We start from the raw sequence: 21,418 nt of genomic DNA on the forward strand, positions 1-21,418 counted from the left end.
CTTTCTACCGCTTTATTAAGCTTTAAATTCTACTTCCTGATAAACAAGAATTTACAGAAATGAAAAAAGATGACCTAGAAACTTTAGAAAGAAATTGAAGTTTTAGAACTTCCTGCCGATATTGAGTATGCCAATTCCTTTAGTTGTCATGTTAATTAATTAGCCTTCGTAATTACGGCAGTTTAGCTTTTTTTTTTTTTACAACGGTTAAAAGTAATAAGAAAACAAATTTTTTAAAGGATTTTATTTGAATATGAACCCAGATTTCTTTAAATAATTTGATTTTGTATACTGTCGCAGTTTTGTGTTTTATACTTCCTTAATTAAAATCGAGACAACTTAAGATAGATTTATAAAATCAACTTGGAGTTTTTTTTTTATCTCAAATTATATTTATAACCGGTTTTGTAGATTAGAAGCCATAAGTAAATTTCAATACAATAATCAAGTTATAAATGAGTCCCTCTTGAAATACCGTAACTAATTACAATCTAGACATGAACAGTAAATCAAAGGTAGTATAAGCATTGATAAAGTCCAGCCAGTAATTAATTAAAAATCATAATAATGTCCAGTACGACGAATAAAACCACAAAAAAAGAAAATTAGTAATATAGGAACGTAGGAACAAATAAGATTAGAAACTTAAATTATCATATACATAAACGAAAATATTTTGATGACGCACAACTTAAGAAGAGAGGCCGCCCTGAGTATCACTAATGGGTTTCTAGGTCCAATACATGTACCCGCTTTAATCGCCTTACTTCTTCCGCGTTGTCTATGAGGTTAATAGCTATAGTTCACGTGGTCTTATTTTGTACTTAATTGCAAATCGAACGACTTCCTCTCGAACAGACGGGAACCCAAGTTGGTGAATTTTATTGCTTTGTACGACTCATGACGCCTGTGTAATCCATTTCGCAGATTTATTCAGGAAATTCTGAATAATTTCTTTATTACTGGTACTCACTGTACCCCAGAGTTGGATTACGCATGTCCAAACCGGTTTTCAATCACCTTGTACAAAATTAGCTTTTTAGATAGGGATAGATGCGATTTCCTGCCTAATAACCAGTATAGTCCTTAAATTTCATATCTATCTGTTTCATTTTTTCCTTAATGTAAACCTTCCAAGTTAGACGCAATATTAAGTGAATACCTAAATAGTGTACACTTTCAGCTCGGGGATGTAACCTACATCTAAATGGATTCTTGTTAAGTCACCTCTTCTCATCGCGAATCATACGCGAGTAAATTTCGCTTGTTGACCTTTATTTTCCATTTCTTCAACCAGTCGGCTAGAAGGTCTAACCCAGACTGCAATTTAGTCAGGCTTAAGTTGGATCATCATCAACAAAGACGATTGCCATTGTTAAGACTTTAGAGCTAGGATGGACTGTATTAATTGTTGATGAAAGAATGAGACAATGTTCTTCTAGGTAATTGAATTTAATTCGGAAAAATACTAAATAACATATGTCACACGAGGCGACGAAATACATGACCGCGTCAGACGGGATTCTTAACTCGAATGAATGGCTCGCAGGCCAGCGCTAATAGAAACTAGAGAGCAGCACTAGCTGGCTCAAACTAGGAACGGAACATCCATGTCGACAGACGGAAAACACAATAGTGATATTGTCTGTGACTGGAAGGTCCACAGTAAAGATGAAGTAGAGGATATGCCCCAACATTGAGCCCTGAGGCACACTCGAATAAGTATCCAAGAATTCAAATAACTACTTGTATTTAATCTGGGAGAAGCGTCTGTCCTAGTAACTACGCAATACTAAATAAAAAGGTTGGGGAAGATTCGTTAATAGTTTGTACAGCAGACCCGGGAGTCAGACCTCATCGAATGCTTGTTGTATATCTAGAAAGTCAGCTGAACAGAACTTTTTCTCCTCCAAGCAGTTGGTGACAATACTTATGATCCTGTGTGTCTGTTCAACGGTGAATTGACCATCGCGGAAACTGAACTGGTGGTCAGAAACAACTTGTCCCTCCTCTAATACAGGCCACAATCTCTGAAGAAATGTCTTTTTGAATATCTTAGAATACTACATAGGCTACTAGCTAATAGGCATTAGATGAGAAAGGCTTAAGACTCATCGCAATCTCATGGAAGACTCATCGGAATCGGGCAGTCTAAGAAGTCCAGAATTTCCTTTTTACCAGCGTTGTAGCTGTTAAGTGGCTGAAAGACCGATCACATATGACTAGCAAAAAAATTAGCCTTCTCATTGTCACTTCTAGCCCAAAACATATCTGACTTTTTTAGTAGAGGGAACTGAGACGATGGCCGCTAAAATTTCCTAGTAGCCTTTCACAAAGAGTAGCTGCCTCTTTTTGAAGGTGAAAGATTACAGAGTTTTTTTTTAATTCTCCTCCTTGAAAGATTTTAGGATTCGTTTAAACCTCCGAGCAACCCTGTTTAAAAATGTCTTATTCTCTGATCTCTTGTAACATGCCATCTTCTCCTGAGTCGCCCCTTGGTTGAAATGAGATCCATTACTTCTTGTGGATAGTCCGCTTCACCTTGTCCTTCGTTCTTGTCCCTAGACGTTGAGCGCCAGGTTGTTTCCTGGCGCAAAGGTCAGATATCCGATCACATAGCCTATATCAAACGAACATTTCAACTCAGTGGGTACTACCAGTTCTTCCTCTGTTTAGCTCCTGTAAAACTCCCAATCTATCCTGTTGTTGAATAGGATAGGGGATTTCTTCCTTCTAATTACCACCGTGCTTATAGTAAGTAGGACAGGCGAATGATTAGAAGTATAGTCGTAAATAATTTTTACGGAATTGTATACAACGACGTAGCGGATGTTACATAAAAATCCAGTAGATTCAGAAACTTAGTCCGAACCAACGGCCAGCATGTCGGCTGTAATCCGGAAATCACATTTATGATGCATATTTGTGCATGTCATGATGACACTTATGTTTATGCAATCCTTTAAAGCAAGTCCCATAGTTGTTATAAGTTGTGAGTCTCAATGAACATGTTTAGCATTCCAGTCCACACCCGCGATGAAGCGCGAGTCCAGTGGTACAAAGTACTCAGAGAATAATCACTCTAGATCAGGTGGTGAGGAGGAGAGTAGACTGCTGGTAGGATGAGAGGCCCAAGCGAGTCAAAAATTCCAATCGAGGTCGGTTGGATATCATCACTGCTAAAATTCTGAATTATTTATAAGCAACACAGTGCCCCCATGCGCCTTATCATCCAGATGGTTGGTCGTATATTGAATAATCCCTACGACGAAGATAGTTCCGATCAGTGAAATGAGTTTCACAGCGGACAACACCTAACGATTCTGTGAAGGTAAACGTCTTTAATTTTTGTCTGCGGAGAGCAAGACCATTGATGTTCTAGGTAGCTATCCTAAGAAACCTGACCATTAAAAGAGTTAGGCTATCACCTTGCTGAGTAAGCCTATCAGGCTTCCAATTTGTTGAACAAAAAACTCTGTGTTGGAAGTCAATTTCTCTAATCTGTCCACTGGAACTTCAAGGGTTTTGCGCTCCACAATCGGTTCATAAAATCCAGATTATTATTTGATTGTGCGCTTGGATCTCTAGACATCTCTCGGCCTAAAGAAGGGAAATTGACGTTGCCTAGATTAAATGAGTCTCGACTCTTTGCCTTAAGCTCTTGTGAAGAAGCACTTCCCTAGGAGCTTAGCACTTTCTGCCTCTGTTTCCGTGTCGTAGTAAATGTACAAAAGAACCGTTATTAAATTAAATTCTATTTGAAACTCAAGTCTAAATTCTAATTACACAATTATCGGTCGTTTTCTGCAATTGAAAACTAAAGGAAATCGAGCTTAAGTTTCCAAAAGTAAGATAAAATTCCAAGATTAGTTAACTACGCCGATTACATACTCTGACCAACTTTCTAAGCGTTTACATTCAACATTTATTTAACTTCGGACATAAAAAAAATTAAAATTTCTTTTTAGGATATAATAATATAATATCTTCTTTGTTTTGTTTTTGTATTACCTTCATTTTGTAATATCTTTGTTTTTATATATTCTTTTATTAAAGATAAGTAATTATGATTTGTGACTATAAAAACTGAGGTATTAACACGGAATTTTAAAAGTATGGTTTAAAAAATTTAATTTCGTATAAATGTATTTATTTTAAAGATATTAAATTTCAATACATTATTTTGAAATTCTGACAAGTTTTTTCTCTATTAAAGCCATATAAGACAAACATTTATGTATATTTCACCTTTTTTTTTTAAAAGGTAGATGAATTCGAAACTACACTTTTTTAAATATAAACTTCGACTTCTGAAAGAAAACTTCATTGTATATTTAATGGTTTGCTTTTCCAGTTCAAAAAAATTATTACAGCTTTGAAATATAATTACAGTAATCAATGTTATCTTTTGAAAATATTTAATATTGTTTAAATCGTTATAAATTAATAAATAAATAAAACTTTAATAATAAATATAGTATGGCTTTTCTAACTATATATTTCATTACCGTACTTTTTACACAGAATAATTACTACTTAAACCCTTTCTGTAAATTACATTTATATTAAACTTAAAACAAAATCAGGTTATACTAAAAAATGCGATTCTGCTAAAGAAACTAACTACTTTTTTGAGCAATGAATTACATTTTACAAAGAAAATTAGATGAATAAATTGGTTGTTATTATTTCTTTATTGTAGCATCTGATCTAGATTGTGCTATAGTTTGTGACATAGAAATTTTAAATCTGCATTCGTCGTGAGAAATCTTGTTGCTGTTTATGTCAGAATTACTTAATCTTCAGGGTTTTAGAACTCAGGTGTTATACACGTACCGCGAGAACTGGAAGTGGAACATGAGATAGATCATTGTTTTCTAAAATAGCTCTCAGAAATATATAAAATAAACAAACTGCAGATAAACTACAAAACACCAAATATGTTTCTGAGACTTAAAGTTTTGTATTTGAGCACAATTTATTAAATAAATCTATTCAATGTAACCCCGTGTTAACTCACTACTACTTCTATCAAAATACAAAAACCGATAACTAAAACTAAATAATTATTTGTAAGTTGAGTATACATCTGAAAATTATCGAGACAGCATAAATCTAGTCAAGTTAAAATTTTTTTAAAAAACATAATATAAAAAAAAACATAAAGAAAAAACTACACACGATCATATTAATACACATTTTTAACGAAAATATAATGAAATGGAATATATAACATATTAAAGCCTTGTCAGCACAGTTATTAGAAATATATAACGGAAAATTCAGAAGAAACTTCTTAACCACAGAAAATGCATAACGGTAACGTATATGAAATACGATTCGTACAAAATGCTACCATATTCAGTGAAGAAAGTTACCGCATTGGTTTCAAAAGCACATACGATACTGTAACAAACCCACACTGACAAAAAATCCAGGAATACACAAATCAAACTTCATCGATCGCACCAAATACGTTTCCGGGACGATAATCGACCGGATATAAACACAAGCATTGTATATTACAGAATCATCCTTCCAAATTACTTACGGGAACAGGATACGTAAAAGCATATATATATATATATATATATATATATATATATATATATATGTAACATGTTGTGTGTATATATATATATATATATGCAACATGTTGTATATATATACAACATGAAAATTTTACATATAACATAACACTTAAATATAATGTATTCAATACATAATTTTACAAGCGCCACAAATGACATGCTATCTGCAACAGTATTGATGATTATAAAGTTGCGTTGTAGCGGTTCAAATATTTTTTGGAGATTAATTTAGAAAATGAGTGATTATTTATCATTATTTTCTCGACAGCACTACAACAGTATGATTTATTTAGAAAAAAAGAAGTGAAAACGTGATAAAAATTAGCAAAGTATCAATAACGTAAACATTATGTGGTGAAGAAAATAATCTGTTCGTTAGTTTAAATATTTTTTTTCCCTTTCAGTAAATTATACAATGTTTTAAAATGTTGTATAAGTTTGCATTTGTTGGCTTTCTGTCTAACGATGGATATAATTTATGTTGTTTACTCAAATACTTACGGAGGCACTAAATCTTAAGGTTAAAATTCATAAATAGAAACCAAAGAACTTTTTTTAAATGCTCACGAAACAAAATGCAAAGACTAATATTTTAAGCAGTTGTTAATCAATTTTGCTCGTACTTAAAGAAATGGATGAATAATTTTTTTCTTACATTAGCGAGTTCTGTGGAAGGAAAAAAGTGTTTAGAATTTTTATTCCGTTGAGTGTCGTAAAGAGAAGTTTATTTCTATTTTGTATTTAATATTTGAATTAATGCGTTCTTAGTAGTTTACTTAAATTTGTGCCAAAATGAAAACATATTAAGTTAATTACATTTTTTATTAGTACGACAGAATAATAAACTTTATTATTATTCTCATTTTAAAATAAATAAAATGCAGAAATATTATTAATGCTTATTGTAGAAAAAAATATAACTATGAAGATGAGAAACAATATTTATCATAAGAATTTTTAACAAGTGCAGCAAAATTCAATAAACGGCGAAAACAATAATTAACGATGTTAATTATTAACTACGTCTTCTACTATCAACTATGTATTATAAAATATAACTATGTATTACTTTGTATAAACTATGTATTCTAAAATAGTTTAATATTTGTTAATTAAATTGTAGTGATTTATTGTCGACTGAGAGGAGGTTATCATCTGAAGTCAAGTTTGTGGGCATTCTTGGTAAGAAGTGTGAGGAAAATCCGACGTTAAATTTATTGATTTGTTATGCAAAAGTGATGTTAATTTTTATTTTATGAAATGGTAAGTTACCTGTTAAATTATAAAGTTATAAACAATCTCTTATTTACTGCAGGAACTAATGCGAATGAAAATATTTTAACTGAAAACTCAAAAATATAAAGTTCTGATTTAGAGATTTGCGAAATTTTAAATTAAAATTTTATCAAATAATTAAAAAGTAGTTCTAAGTATAAACAAAAAATTACTTACTAAGTGAATATGTAGACTGAAAAACTCTTTCAATTGGTTATTATTTTTTATCAAGAATATTAAAAAAACGGTTGTGTTTGTTAGATTTTATAAGCTCAATATCAAATTTTGGTATTAGAAGTAAGTAGTTTATGTACACGTTTTCTCAAGTAGCAAAATTAAAAAAAAATCTGATGTAGCCACCACGTGACTTTCTTGTACGCTTATTAAATTACATATACAGATTTTTTAAAATGAAAAGTACATAAAATTTTATTTCATTAATAACAAATACCTGATATTTTTCATTTCTTTTTATTATTATTGAATTATTATTAATTGTAAAACGTTTTTACAATCAGAGATTAATAATTATTAATAAATCAATATATTTAAATTAAAAAAAAAGTTAAAAAAAAGGAGGTGAAGTTTGATTCGAACCGATGTGCCTTACCCTTCTAAGATCCAAATATTTCATTAATTAAAATTTCATTTAGCTATAATCCAAATTTTTTTGGATTTTGGACACGTTTGGTTCAGTCGATTGCAATCAAAAAGGGAGGTGCACAACTAGATGTTAAAACAGTTCTAAGTCAAAAATTTCAAAATTTCAACATCCTACGGCTAATTGTACGTACGTACATAAATACATACGTATGAACAATGTCACGTCGAAATAGTCAAAGTGGATTCAGGGATGGTCAAAATGGATATTTTCCATTTTGGATTACTTTATTATTTCGATTATCCAGTACAATAGAAAAGAGTTCTTATGTAGCAAGCGAAGTTCATAAATTTTATTTTTAAATACATAACTAAACTAAAAATAATGAAAAAAGTTTTATAATATTTTCTTCTACATTTTATTAAGTTAATTACAACTAAATTTTTTATGAAAATAAGATAGAGTAAAAATGATTCATCTCCATGTTTTTGTTCGAAACTTCGATTTTTTTGCATAAGTTTATTTCATAATTTATTCCTCTTTGAATAAATTACAATGAACGTAAGAATTTGGAATTTTAGTATTATTGTTAAAGATTCTGTGTATTCGTACATTATGTTGATTGTTCATTTATTATTATTATTTTAGTACGCGTTGTTTGTTTGGCTCGAGGCATGCACATGATTACATGAAGCATTGTGTACTGAATGTAATTATTTTGTGTTAGTATGAGGGATTTGACTAGCATTTTAAGTATTGTACTTTCAAACCTTTCTTATACTACCATCAAGTGTTGTAGAAACTGCGAAATAACTTAAATCTTTTAAACTACAATAGATATGTAAACTCATCATTTCAAATTACTAATAATATTATTATTAATAGTTAACTATGTCACTACGCTTTATGTTTGTCACTAGGCTTTGACTTAATTTTCAGTATATCTTTTGAGATATATCATAAGTGGTACTTATTTTCATTAGTTCCAGAGTTTTAGTCAATAAAATTTTAATTAATGAAATATTTGGATCTTATAAGGAGAAGGCACATCGGCAAGAATCCGACTTATTTCATTTTTTTAATTTAAGTATATTGATTTAGAAATAATTATTAACTTGTGATTGTAAAAGAGTTTTTACAATAAATAGTAATCCAATAACAAAAAAAAAAAAAAAAAAAAAAAATGTATATAATAGAAAATATATGTAAGTTAATAGGCGTACAAGGAAGTCATGTGGTATACACATAACATTTTTTTGAATCTATGTTCAATTTACTTTGATTATAGAAGGTAATTTCTGTTACATTACTCCATCTTTATAGTAAAGTTTAGAAATTCGTTAAGTAAAATCAATTTTAATTATTATAAAGTATAAAAGGAAAGAAGAAATTAAATTAAAACCTAAGTAAAACAATAGATAACATTCCGATAAAATCTTTTTTTTATCGTATATAAAATAAGATTACAAAAAAAAAAATATAACAATAATAATAGTTTCGGCTAATTTAAAAAAAAAAATTATATTCATTATAATCTTGTATTTTCAAAATCAATTACATCATTAACGTTCTAAAATAAAATATTTTTTTCTCATTTATCTTTAACTAATGAATAAATTTTATCAAAACTGTCAGATGTAATTTATTTTAAGAATAAAATAAATACTGTACTCTTTATAGCCGCCTCACCCAACTTAAATATGAACGACTTACATTGTACTTTTAAAACTTCTTTAATAAATGATTAAATTTTACCTAGTAATATATTTTAGAATTTTAATTAAATTTCATTAATGAACTTTGCTGAGAGTATTTTTCTTCTTTAAGATTGCGACAAAGGATGTAAAGACCTGAGGAATTTTGTAAAACCTAAACCTATCTGTCAAAAACCGTATTAGAATATTAGTTAAACGTATTAATGCTATTCATAAATATATAACAAAATTGAAATATTTTTTTCATAATATGATATATAAAAATTTTTATCATAAAGTGTCCGTTTTGCGATTCTAAGCTAAATTCTAGCAAAAATATTCATCAATAATTTTATTCAAATGTCATTTATTTAAAATAGTAATTTAATAAATTTTATTTAAAAATATTATTTATACACCGCTAAATTAGCGTTAGTGCTATTTCTTAAATGTGATGTATACTTACAGAAATTATGTATGTAAAATTACAAAGATTAGAAATATGTATTTAAGAGAATATTTATATATTTAAAAAGTAGTTTTATAACGAACTTTTATTTCGTATTTATTATACCCACATACCAAATATATCCTTGTTATTGTAAAAAATCTCTGATATTGTTTATATGATCTGTGATTTCTTATTATATGATTTACCTATTTATTAGTGTAAATCAGTTAATCTGCATTAAATAGGAAAATCACATGGACAAATATCAAGGATTACATCAGATATTCTCGTGTCCTCAGCTCAATTTAAAAATTATGAAAAAAAACTTCAATTGCAGGAATATTTATTTATGAAGTTTTTTTAAAAAGTGCTGTAAAATATTTTCTTTTAACAGTGTGCCTTTATACTAGCGAATGAAATTTGATCGTAATAATTTCATTAAGATCAAATGAATAAAAAAAATAAAGGGAAGTTTGTAAATTTAAAGGTTTGGCAGTGTAATGCTCCAAGTATCAAATTTTAGCAAGTAATTATTGAGGACGATCACAATAATGTAATTAAATACCCTCTTTTAATGTACAATAAGTTTATGTTAAATTACTAATCGATGCTATACTAAGAAAACCTCAACGATGATTTAGGCTTTAAATCAGACTGTTTTACATTAAAAGATTACTGTTATTTTCCCCCCTGTTGATGAAAAGGAATTGATAGAAACTCCTATTTCACAAAAAATAATAAAAACCTGCACAGGTTTAAAAGTATGATGTGTGGCTTTCTTCTGCAAAGAATGAAATTTATTGTATCTCTTTTCCTCATCATTAATGAGTGATTTTCAAGGGAAATTTATTTTGAAAAATTAAAATTATTAACATATTGTACTCTAAATTTCCGAAGATAATCCAAAATAAATTACTGAAGTGGCAGGAATAAAGCTCAAGTAGTAAGAGCACGCGCTATAATTCACACCGATTGAAAAAGTAATTCTGTATTGTGTGAAGTAGATGTCAAAATACCAACCTACAATGATTTTATTCGTTATTTCCTGAAATGTAATTTAATTTTATTTATTAAGCGATTGTGCAGTAATATCGTAAACCGGTATAGAAATTTTCTTAATCGATTGTATTTAAGTGTAATCGAGGTAATAAAATACTTTTCATCATTAGTTTACTAATAATTATCAATAATTCATCATCCTAAAATAAAATTAAAGTATAAAAGCCCAGAAAAATAGGAAAAGTTGCATCTATGTTTATTTTACAGATACTTTAAATCATCAAATTATAATATGAAAAATTATTTATTTGGCTATTTTTTTTTTATATTTCCCTTCTCTTTTACAAGATTACAACTCTCAGATATTTCAGTTTAAATGATTACTATAGTTATATTTTCTTTTTAGAAAGTATAATAAATATTAACTTATAAAACAGATAGGCAACTAGTATACATGCCCGTTCCTTTCTAACATAAAGACATACGGAAGTAGTTATTGTATAATAATATTAACCATGTAATTTTATCAATCGTTTCAATACTTAAAGGTAATCAACCAATAACGTAACAATAAGGTTCAATACATATATAAAATTCAAGCTGTACAAATTTACTGAAAATTCCCACTTCATTTAAAAGGTATTAACGGTTGAACGCTAGTTACGAAAGTCGTAAAAATTGATGAGGTAATATTGTCAGTCGTGAGCAGTATTTAAAAAAAAATTATTTTTGCTACATTTCTACCCAATTTGGTAGTTTCAATTTTTAATTCGAAATGATCAATATACATTATTTTTAGTTAAATATTTAAAAAATGTAATTATAGTCACAATCACTAAGAGAGTTTAACTTTTCATGCTGTAAAAAATTTGTGTGAATTACGAAGGTGCGTGTACATACTTTAGCAGTAATAAAAAGGTTTTACGGTGTTAAATTTGTGTGCTTAAGGTTGTAAAGGAATAGACCACGTTAGAGACACTATTATTGGCATGATACGACTATGTTACAAAATGTACGTTGATTCAAAATTATCTGATTCAAAAGAATCTAAGAAAATGTATTCCAATTCTATCTTCAAATAAGTTCTACCAGCCCGAATAGACCAAATTAAGCTACAAAATGGCTGCTCTAAAATGCGCACAAGTCCTACCTTTTAATTGTCTTGTATACAACTTCACTTCTATCGATAAAAAACACAATTTTTATAACATAAACTAAATTACAACAAATTTTACTGTCTGAAAAAAAACACCGAGCTTTCGAAATAGTTTTGTTAACCTGATATAATTTCAAACGATTCTACAAACTCCCCCGACCTTATAATTTTTATGTTATGCCCACTCATAACGTTTTATAAAAACAGTTTACGATTTTTAAGTTTAAATGAAAAGAATATCTTTTCTTTTTCCCAGTAACACAACTGATTCCGTAACAAATAAATCAAATAAAACATTTGAAAATTAACTTATAAGGTAATATATCTGACAGTATGGCAAACTGAGAAGTATGTAGTGTTAAGAACTGAACAAACAGTTTTATGATCCGGGAATCATTTTTATTTTCAGAATAAAAAAACTGCTCGTGATTTTTGTTTTTCAAATGTAGACGTAAAAAATATAATTTCTATTAACGCATAAATAGTTCAAATCGACCTCATAAAGCATCATACATAGTATCTTCATAAAACTTGATTTAAAGTATGTGCATTCCTCGAAATATTTACGGATGTACGAGTATCTTCCAAAATATTGAACAGCTTCTGTTATAGTATAAATTATTTATAAAATGTAAAGACCAGAGCTTACTGAATTTTATAAATGGATAGATGGTTGTTTTTGGAGTCGTATGATATGTCATCGACATAAAGATAATGAAAATTTTGTTGTCATACGGAACATAAGTTCTAAACGGCCATCAATCTAGCCAATTTTTAAGAAAATAAGTTCAACTGTTAGGTTTACGTTGAATAAAATAAAATATTTATTGATTTATTCTTCCCGATTTTAAACAACAATTTTTAAAAAGGAGACAGAATTAATTAAGCCATAAATAGAAAACGTCTAAGCGTAAACTAGGAATTAAAAATAGGATTTATAAACAGACTAATGACAAACGACAATAATAAATCAAGTTTCTTAAAGACTTTATATTAATTTTATTTCTACGGCTATCTATTTACAATTTTTAGACAAAACGTTCTAAATCTTCTTTATATTTTCTCTTTTTAATTTTGAATGTAGTACTATATTATGTAAAAAATTAGGTATTATCAAGCGTAGTCAATATTTATCATAGAGAAGACAGAACGAATTTCCGAAAATCGTTTTTTTTTACGAAGACTTGCTAAATCAAAATATAAACTGCCGGATTGTACAGCAGTTACTGGACAGATTATTGTTTAATTCTTCTTAAGATAAAAATAAAAACAATTCTCCATATTTCATATTAAAAAACACCTGCTCCATATTCCGCAAAATTATATTTACAAGCCTAACGTTTTTTGATGGCTACTTCATTCAGCAAAAATAGAATTATCTAGGTAAAGAATTTGAAATTTTCATTAACATAGAATAATTTATGTTTTTGAAACCTAGGCAAATAATTTACAAGTAGAAATATTATTTCTCCTATGGTGGCTGATCCATTTCATGGCTTTTTTTACTTTACTAAAACATTGCTAGATGTTGTACTTCAAGTACACCGATTGTTCTAATCGACGACTGCTTCTCTGCCACAGGTATATATGCCCATACGCATTTATTGTAAAAGTTATTGAAATTAATTTAACTATACTAAACAACTTTTAAAAATGAAGTTTTCTTATTTTTACTACTACGATACTTTCTTCCCTCATCAAATTAAAGCAAGAAAATTTCATCTTTATAAATAAATGAAAATTTATGAGATTTGTGTAAATATAAAACAAAAAGAAATAAATAAAGAAAAAATAATTATTTTCACTTAAAATTAATATTCTATCAGTGATTTATTGTTTAAATATTAATTAATATGAAAGCACTAATAGCCAATTTATTTATTAGTACAGCTTGAGTTACCTTATTAGCAGCTCTATTTTGGGCTCTGAGAACGGCGGCATGTGCCATTCCAGAATAAATATCTAAAAACCGATAACACAAGCGTCAACAACAGATAACAATTATTTAAAAAACAAACCGCAGACGCACTACAAAATAATCAACAACAGCGCGTAACAGCGAATGATAGATTTAAGAATCGCCTTTCTCCAAACGAAATATCAACAGGTAAACAAAAATTTCCCTTTCTTCAATAAAAGTTCCCTGTTCGACTATCTACATAAAACAACAACCACTTAATGTCCTAATTATTAAAAAAAAAAAAAACACATTTATTAAAGTTTTATGAAACCAAACCTCTATTAACTGTAATTTTATTAATTTAATATTGAATGTAATTTATAAAAGAACGTAGCATAAAAAAAATTTTTGTAATAGAAATTAAGTAACAATTTATATCCAAGCCACTAAGAAAATTATTTAAGTATTAAAAACTTTCATTTTTAAATTAACGTGCATTATTATGAATTTTTTTAACGTTAAATGAAAAATGCATTTGCATTAAATACAATATTGAAGGTTTTTTTTAACTAAATAAATTTAAAGAAATTTAGCTTTAAAATTTACTGATAAAATCGAACTGTTATTTGTAAGAAGGTTGAATGAGGAAAATACGTGGGAAAAGATGGAATATTTCCATTATGTTCGTAATTTAATACGTATTTATTATTTATTTTTGAATCCGATGTTGAATTTATTAGTATCTTTTTCAGATTCACGACCCTACATTTAGTAATGTCACGGAATGAAAAATGTTTGCAGAAAAATTAAATGCGTTTCTTCTTCAATCTGTCCAGTGGTACACACAATAAAATAAATTATCAATGTTTATTCTTTGAATTGCAAGACGAAACTGATACACGTTAAAATGATACATATTAAAATACTCACAACCAGATTAATATATCCTTTTTATCTTCCAAAGATATTTTGTAACTGCTTATCAAATCCTTTTTATGCAGTACCGGATAGCATTGTGGAATGCTAAAAGTTAGAAAATTCCTTAAAAATGTATTCGAATCATATATTTCATCTAAGTTGCAAGTGTGTTGAGAACTTGGTTTTTATGTATTATAATTAAAATTTATATTATACAATTAATGTCTTTCATGTGCTTGCTATTCGTATGAAGTGATCCGCAGAATTTTTTTCTGTTGTACGAATTGTTCTCTGTTAATTTGTATAGTTCAGGATCGTTGTGTTGTTAATAGAAATGTTTTGTTTGTTGTACGATGTGGATTTTATTTGTTGGCTAGGAAGAGGTACAGTAATTTTCTTTATTTGAAATGCTGATAATTTTGTATGAGCCTGAGTTGACGTTTGTTAGCGTTAAGCATACCTGGTGGACTAGGTAAGTTTTTGGTATTGTTTTTTGTTTTATGAAGCATATTGCTCACGGTGCTTGACAATAAGATAGCCGATAACCTTTACCAAATATTTTAAAACTAAACGTAATAAAACAATTTTTTTCTACATAAATACGAACTGATATTATATACACAATAATTTAAAAAATCGTGCGATACTATTAATCAACTCAACTTGGTTATGAAAAACTATCAAGGAATTTTTGTTACTGATTTGTAAAGAGATTTTTAAACTATACGAGCTCAATTCAACGCTTTTTTTAGTGAGAAACGTAAAATATTTTTATCTTTCCTCAAAAATGTAATGCAACAGATAAATCTCTTGTTATACAGTTGTAAACATTTATTTATGACTAATTTTTTTGTTTAAAAATGTTTTCAAAATGTTTTATAATTCTTTTTCCACCTGATGACCGTTTACAAAATATTTCAAAATATCTGGAGTCAAAAGTTTGGGAATGTTTACTGACATTTTGGGAATAAAGCTTTACTCAGACGGAAAGGTTTTTTAAAGTAAAGCTACAGAGCAAATTACTGATGAAGAAATCTGTTTTAAGATAACAACATTAAGTTAATGTTACTAAATAGTTATTTACTATTATTTATAGTAGATTATTGTCAACACCTCTTACTTGTAAATCTAATTCCTAATTTAAAAGATTATCTAGCAACTTTTGTTAGTAGTGTAAGCAATTAACTTTCAATTCTAAAACCGGATAGTATTTAGCATAAAACTGAAAAGTTATCACAAATTGTCCCACTTATATTCAACTTTCATTTGTTTTAAACTCATCCAATTAATTGTACGTAAACGATAGCCAACGTTCGAAGACAAAAAATAATGTACACGTATAGGCTATTATAAAGAAAAATCTATTTTTTTAAACAAATTTGTAACAAATTACAGTTTACACGCATAACAAATTTTCTAAGTTACGATTCCGGACAGGCTTGTTATATCTGTTAATCTAGATAAAAAAAAATGAAAGCGATTCATTTTTATTCTCAGAAAACAATCTTTGGTTTTCTTTACCATAACTTTGATGAAAATACGAGGGGATGCGTAATAATATATTTCTGCTCACGAGATTTGAAGATTCAACGTTAAAATGCCGATATGATTGTTTACAGATCAGTTTCACAGCAGTATACGGCTGAAAATGGTGTACTTACTACACACTATCAAGTATTTTGGACTGAAGCGGAATGCTTTTCAAGAAAATAATCTTTTTATACTAAAAAGACTGCATAAAAATGAAAGCTGATATATGAGTTCAATAAAAATATTTGAAAAAGTTTAAATATTTTGAGCGAGTTCATCCATCAAAGTACTGACCCTAATTGAAATATCGTCCTGCGAGTGGTAAAAGCTGTATAAAGCAATTATAATGATCACTTAATTAAATTAATTGAAGGAAACAAAAGAGCAATGAAAACTGATATTTTCATTAAAAGTTTTCTTAAAAACATTTTTTCTTCTGGTTTTTTCTTAAAAATTATTGTTAATTAAATTATACGTAGTTTAATTAAAAAAAAATATATTTTTTTGACGTATCGGCGGTGTAAAAATGATAAAGAATTTCTAAAAATGATCCACTTTTCGCAAACTTAAAATATATTGATATCACTAAATACTTTTAAGAAATTATAAAAAAAGAAACGTCCTTTATTTTGTGACGTATTAGTTACTTACTAGTTAAGTGAATAATCAACAACAACCCAATAAATTGAAAACTGTTAGAACAGATTTCAAGATGCAGATGCCAATTCGTTGTCAGAATATAATAATGAATGTCTTTTCAACTGATATAAAGTCATTAAATATTTTTAGTAAATTACATGTTAATTTAACTTTTTTTAATATAGTACTAGTTATTTATTTTGTAATGATAAACACTTACCGATATAATTTACATTAAAATCACTAACGTAAACAATTCCCAGGGTTACGGTAGAAAATCCCAGGGTCCCGGAATTTCCACCGGGTTGGTCTAGTGGTTAACGCGTCTTCCCAAATCAGCTGATTTGGAAGTCGAAAGTTACAGCGTTCAAGTCCTAGTAAAGCCAGATATTTTTACATGGATTTGAATACTAGATCGTGGATACCGGTGTTCTTTGGTGGTTGGGTTTCAATTAACCACACATCTCAGGAATGGTCGAACTGAGAATGTACAAGACTAACACTTCAATTTACACTCATACATATCATCCTCATTCATCCTCTGAAGAATTATCTAAACGGTAGTTACCGGAGGCTAAACAGGAAAAAGAAGAAGAAGGGTCCCGGAATTTAACCCACCGGGTTGGTCTAGTGGTGAACGCGTCTTCCCAAATCAGCTGATCTCGAAGTCGAGAGTTCCAGCGTTTAAGTCCTAGTAAAGGCAGTTACTTTTATACGGATTGGAATACTAGATCGTGGATATCGGTGTTGTTTGGCGGTTGGATTTCAATTAACTACGCATCTTAGGAACGGTCGAACTGAGACTGTAGAAGACTACACTTCATTTATACTCATACGTATCATCCTCTGAAGTAATACCTGAACGGTAATTCCCGGAGGCTAAACAGGAAAAAAAGGTTCCCGGAGGTAAAAAAAAGAAAGAGTTATGGTAAAAAAACGTAGAAACTATTACTTACACTTTTTCCTCCTATTAATTATGTTATTATTTGACCCGAAGTCAAACAGATGTGTTTAGTAGATACAAAAGTAACTTAAAAAGAGATTTAATTTTTTTCCGTGAAACAAATTGCATTCTATTGTTAAAAGTACATGGGTACGTGAGCGCATACACGTTTCTGTACATACATAAGGATATATATATAATAGTAATAAAAATTCGACGATGACAACAACAATAATAATAAATAAATAATTTAAATGAAAATTAAGAAAAAATAAAAATAATTCAATGTATGGAAGTTCATATTACTAAGCGATATAGTCTTAATTTCCGAATTTAAAAAATACATTTTCCTTAACATAATTTACATAATAATAATTTTTAAGTAACTTAACAAAATTAAATTTAAAAAAAAACTGAGTTTTAAGTAATTTGACACCACTAAACATTAAGAGAATGCTAAAAAAATTAAAACTATTACAATTAAGTTAATATTTTGAATAGACAAAAATAAGTAAGAGAAAAAAGTTCTTCACCCATTTTTAATGATATAAGTCAGCTTAATGATACCGAAATCAGTAAACGATATCAAGTTACCACCGCTCTTAATTGTCATTGGTTGACTCTTTCCATTATAAGATCGAAGGTCATACAAAATTTAGGCTGACGAGAAATAAAAATAAGATTACGTAATTTATTATAACCAGTAGTGTTCAAAGAAGCAAAACAACGCAAGAATCTCTTGAAAAGAATTATTTCACTGACAAAAAGCTTCATTTATTTTTCTACTACGTTATTTGGAATTTGAAACAAAATCTTGTGAATTTAGTTCCTGGTGTTTCTTCATTTCCTCTCCTTACAGTAAGAAGCTAATTTATTTAAAATATTAAGATGCTACTTTTTAAGAAAATATTATGATATGTAATTTACTACGTGATTCAGATGTAATGTTAGTACCTATCTTTGAATTATAATGTAGAGGAAATCCACTTTTTCAATCATGCCCCGATAATTATTTTCGGTTGTTTGTTATGCAACCATCACCTCTACCGCGACTTAAATGTTCCTTATTAAAGCTGATACGTTATAAATATACTGGATTACCGACTGAGATATTTATTTTTAAAAATAAACTAAAATTGATTACTTATAAATTTATGACAAAATATCAAGAAAAATATTAAATGAAATTTATTAAGAAATGAACAAAAATTATAATTTATTATAACGAAACTGGTATAATTTATTAGAAATTATTCCAGTTATTCTGGTGGTCAAACATTTGTAATACTGTGCAAAATTTGTAAATACAAATTTTGCCACTTGTATTAGCGAGCTAGAAATGGTGGGGACAATGACGTCGCCAAGATACAAAATTTTTTAAAACATAAAATTTAATTTTATGTTTGAATGCAAGTTAGAAGCGGTGATCGTATAAGGCCAAATTATTTTAAATTAAATAATAATAATAAACAGACCGTATTATTTTTAAAATACGAGTATTTTCCTTCATAATTTGTTGTGAGAAAACCTTTTGTAAGTCCTGTATATAAATTACACAATATGTAGCACGGGACTTAAGGTATAAACAGAATATGCGTACGCATATGTTCATAATTAATAAAAAAGTAACTTTCAAATTATACTTCATAAATTTACTTACAGTTCCGTTTTTTTACGTGAAAACTGATACGTGTTTATATAAATATATAATATAAAACTACGTTTTATATTAGGATAATTTTTACTTGAATGGTTATTGTAGATATTTGGTGTTATATTGCTTCAAAGGAGATTAGAATAAATTAATATTAAAATAGGATTTATCTTGTAACAATAGGGATCCTTTACTGAGGCAAAAGCTAAGACTGATTTGCATACCAACATTGTTTTAAATGATTAGAAAGTAAAATAATTTTTAAAATGGTACATGTTTAATATTAAGCATATTAACCTATCTTTTGAGTAAATGTCAAAGTAGTAATTTATTCATTATCTCAAAAAACCACATCGTTTCTTCATTTGTTTTTCTATTAATTTTTTTTACTTTGCCTTTTGTATACTGTTTTTATACAAGCCTGTTTTTATAGTAATAACCTACCAAATCAGTTAAAAGAGTTAGTTATGATGGAAGCAACAAAAACATTTATCACAATTAAGGTAATTTAAATTATTTCAATAGATAGCACAGAAGTTAATGTATTACTTTCAATTTTCTATTATAATTCCGGTTAACTTAGTGGATTTTGAATAAATGTAACAATATTTTACTACCAAGGCTAGCCTCCGGGAATAGATTAAGCCTATTGTAAGTTATAAACTTACTAAACTTATAAAATTATCACAAATTGTAATTTAACTATTTAAAATTATGGAAACTCTGAGATTAGTAACAAGGTAATACAAAATGTATTTATATAAAATTTATTACTGATTTGAAATATTTATTAACATGAATAGAAAGCTTTTCCCCCTGTTTTTATTTGTTACTTTATATTTTTCTGTTATGTCATTAGATCAAAAATGCATTTATATGATTTAAAGTTATTTATAAGATATATAAAGTTTCTATAAAATTAGTATCTTAAAAAAATATCTACATTATCATTCATATTGAAAACCTATAATAACACTGCATTCATCATCGACCAAATGTTCACTTACCACACTACACCAATGGATATCTATTTCCAAACCTATTATAATTTAAAAGGCAAGTCAATATAAATTATGTATATTATATCTCCTTCATATGAAACCACTTTTTCCCAACTTGAAACGTTTTATGTAAACCACTTACAAACTTTCGTGTTCTTCTTTTAAATAAAATAGAGTACGTACAAGATTAAGAAATATTTTTAACTATTAATTCGGAATTTATTTTCTTCCAGAGGAGAAACTCAGATTTGAATCTTACTTACCCATTATGCTTTCACAACAAAGAGTAGATCAGACAAAAGTTTCAAAACTGACATATTTATGAGAGATCCACTATAAATTCAAGAAACCACCAAGAGAGTAGAATTATAGATTTTTGTTCATTAATTGTATTCTCCATTAATAATATAAAATTACATAAACGAAAGTTTGAGTTTACTTGAAACTGAGCAAGATGTTCAAAACTATGCAAGTTTCAAGGAGAGGGTTCCAATTCTTGCAAGAGTTTGCAGTATTGAATTTGCAATTTTTTCAAAATTGTAGACTGCTGGGAAAGATACGTAGCACCAAGTCCTACTCACACTTGTAGTGAACTTGCAAAATCTGATTGAATACGAATTAAATATTTAAAAACTATTCTGTAATATTATATTTGGAAAAGAAGCAAATTATGTAAATAACTGACAAATAGATCGATGGAACTCTACCCCCTCCTTTTATTTTAAAATTCGTTAAAATTTTTAATTACTCATAATGTTTATTTTTTTTCCTATTATATTTTTTATAATTGTCATTACAAAACAGCTGAAGAATGTAGCTTTTTAAACAGGATATAATCTGCTATTGCAGTGCCTAGTTTTAGTTATCTCTTATAGTTAGTAATTTACCGTTTAAATTATAAACAAAAATTTTCATAACATACGATAATTTAATATGTTAGGTGATAGAAAGCAAAAACAAAAGAGATTAGTAACAAGATAAAAGTTAATTTAAAAATTAAAGTCTGATGAAGAAAAAAAATGAGGAGGTATTAGAGAAAAAAATACTAAAATACAAAACACAAGCA

The 21,418-nt window shown here is 28.2% G+C and overlaps 1 protein-coding gene across 5 annotated transcripts in view; it reads right to left on the bottom strand.

The window, feature by feature from the left end:
- Rhp (GTP-Rho-binding protein rhophilin) overlaps nucleotides 1–21,418 on the bottom strand; it is a 312,084-nt gene that overhangs the window by 127,174 nt on the left and 163,492 nt on the right. The window contains exon 1 of one of the 5 annotated variants that reach the window (XM_075373166.1): nucleotides 13,668–13,814. The exons of the other annotated variants lie outside the window; for them this stretch is intronic. Within the exon in view, the coding sequence (XP_075229281.1) occupies nucleotides 13,668–13,715 (48 nt within the window). The 5' untranslated portion in view covers nucleotides 13,716–13,814. Of the gene's footprint in view, nucleotides 1–13,667; nucleotides 13,815–21,418 lie in introns of those variants that run through there. 5 annotated transcript variants of the gene reach the window in all.

This window comes from Lycorma delicatula, chromosome 1, assembly GCF_047948215.1.
Source record: "Lycorma delicatula isolate Av1 chromosome 1, ASM4794821v1, whole genome shotgun sequence".
Lineage (NCBI taxonomy): Eukaryota > Metazoa > Arthropoda > Insecta > Hemiptera > Fulgoridae > Lycorma > Lycorma delicatula.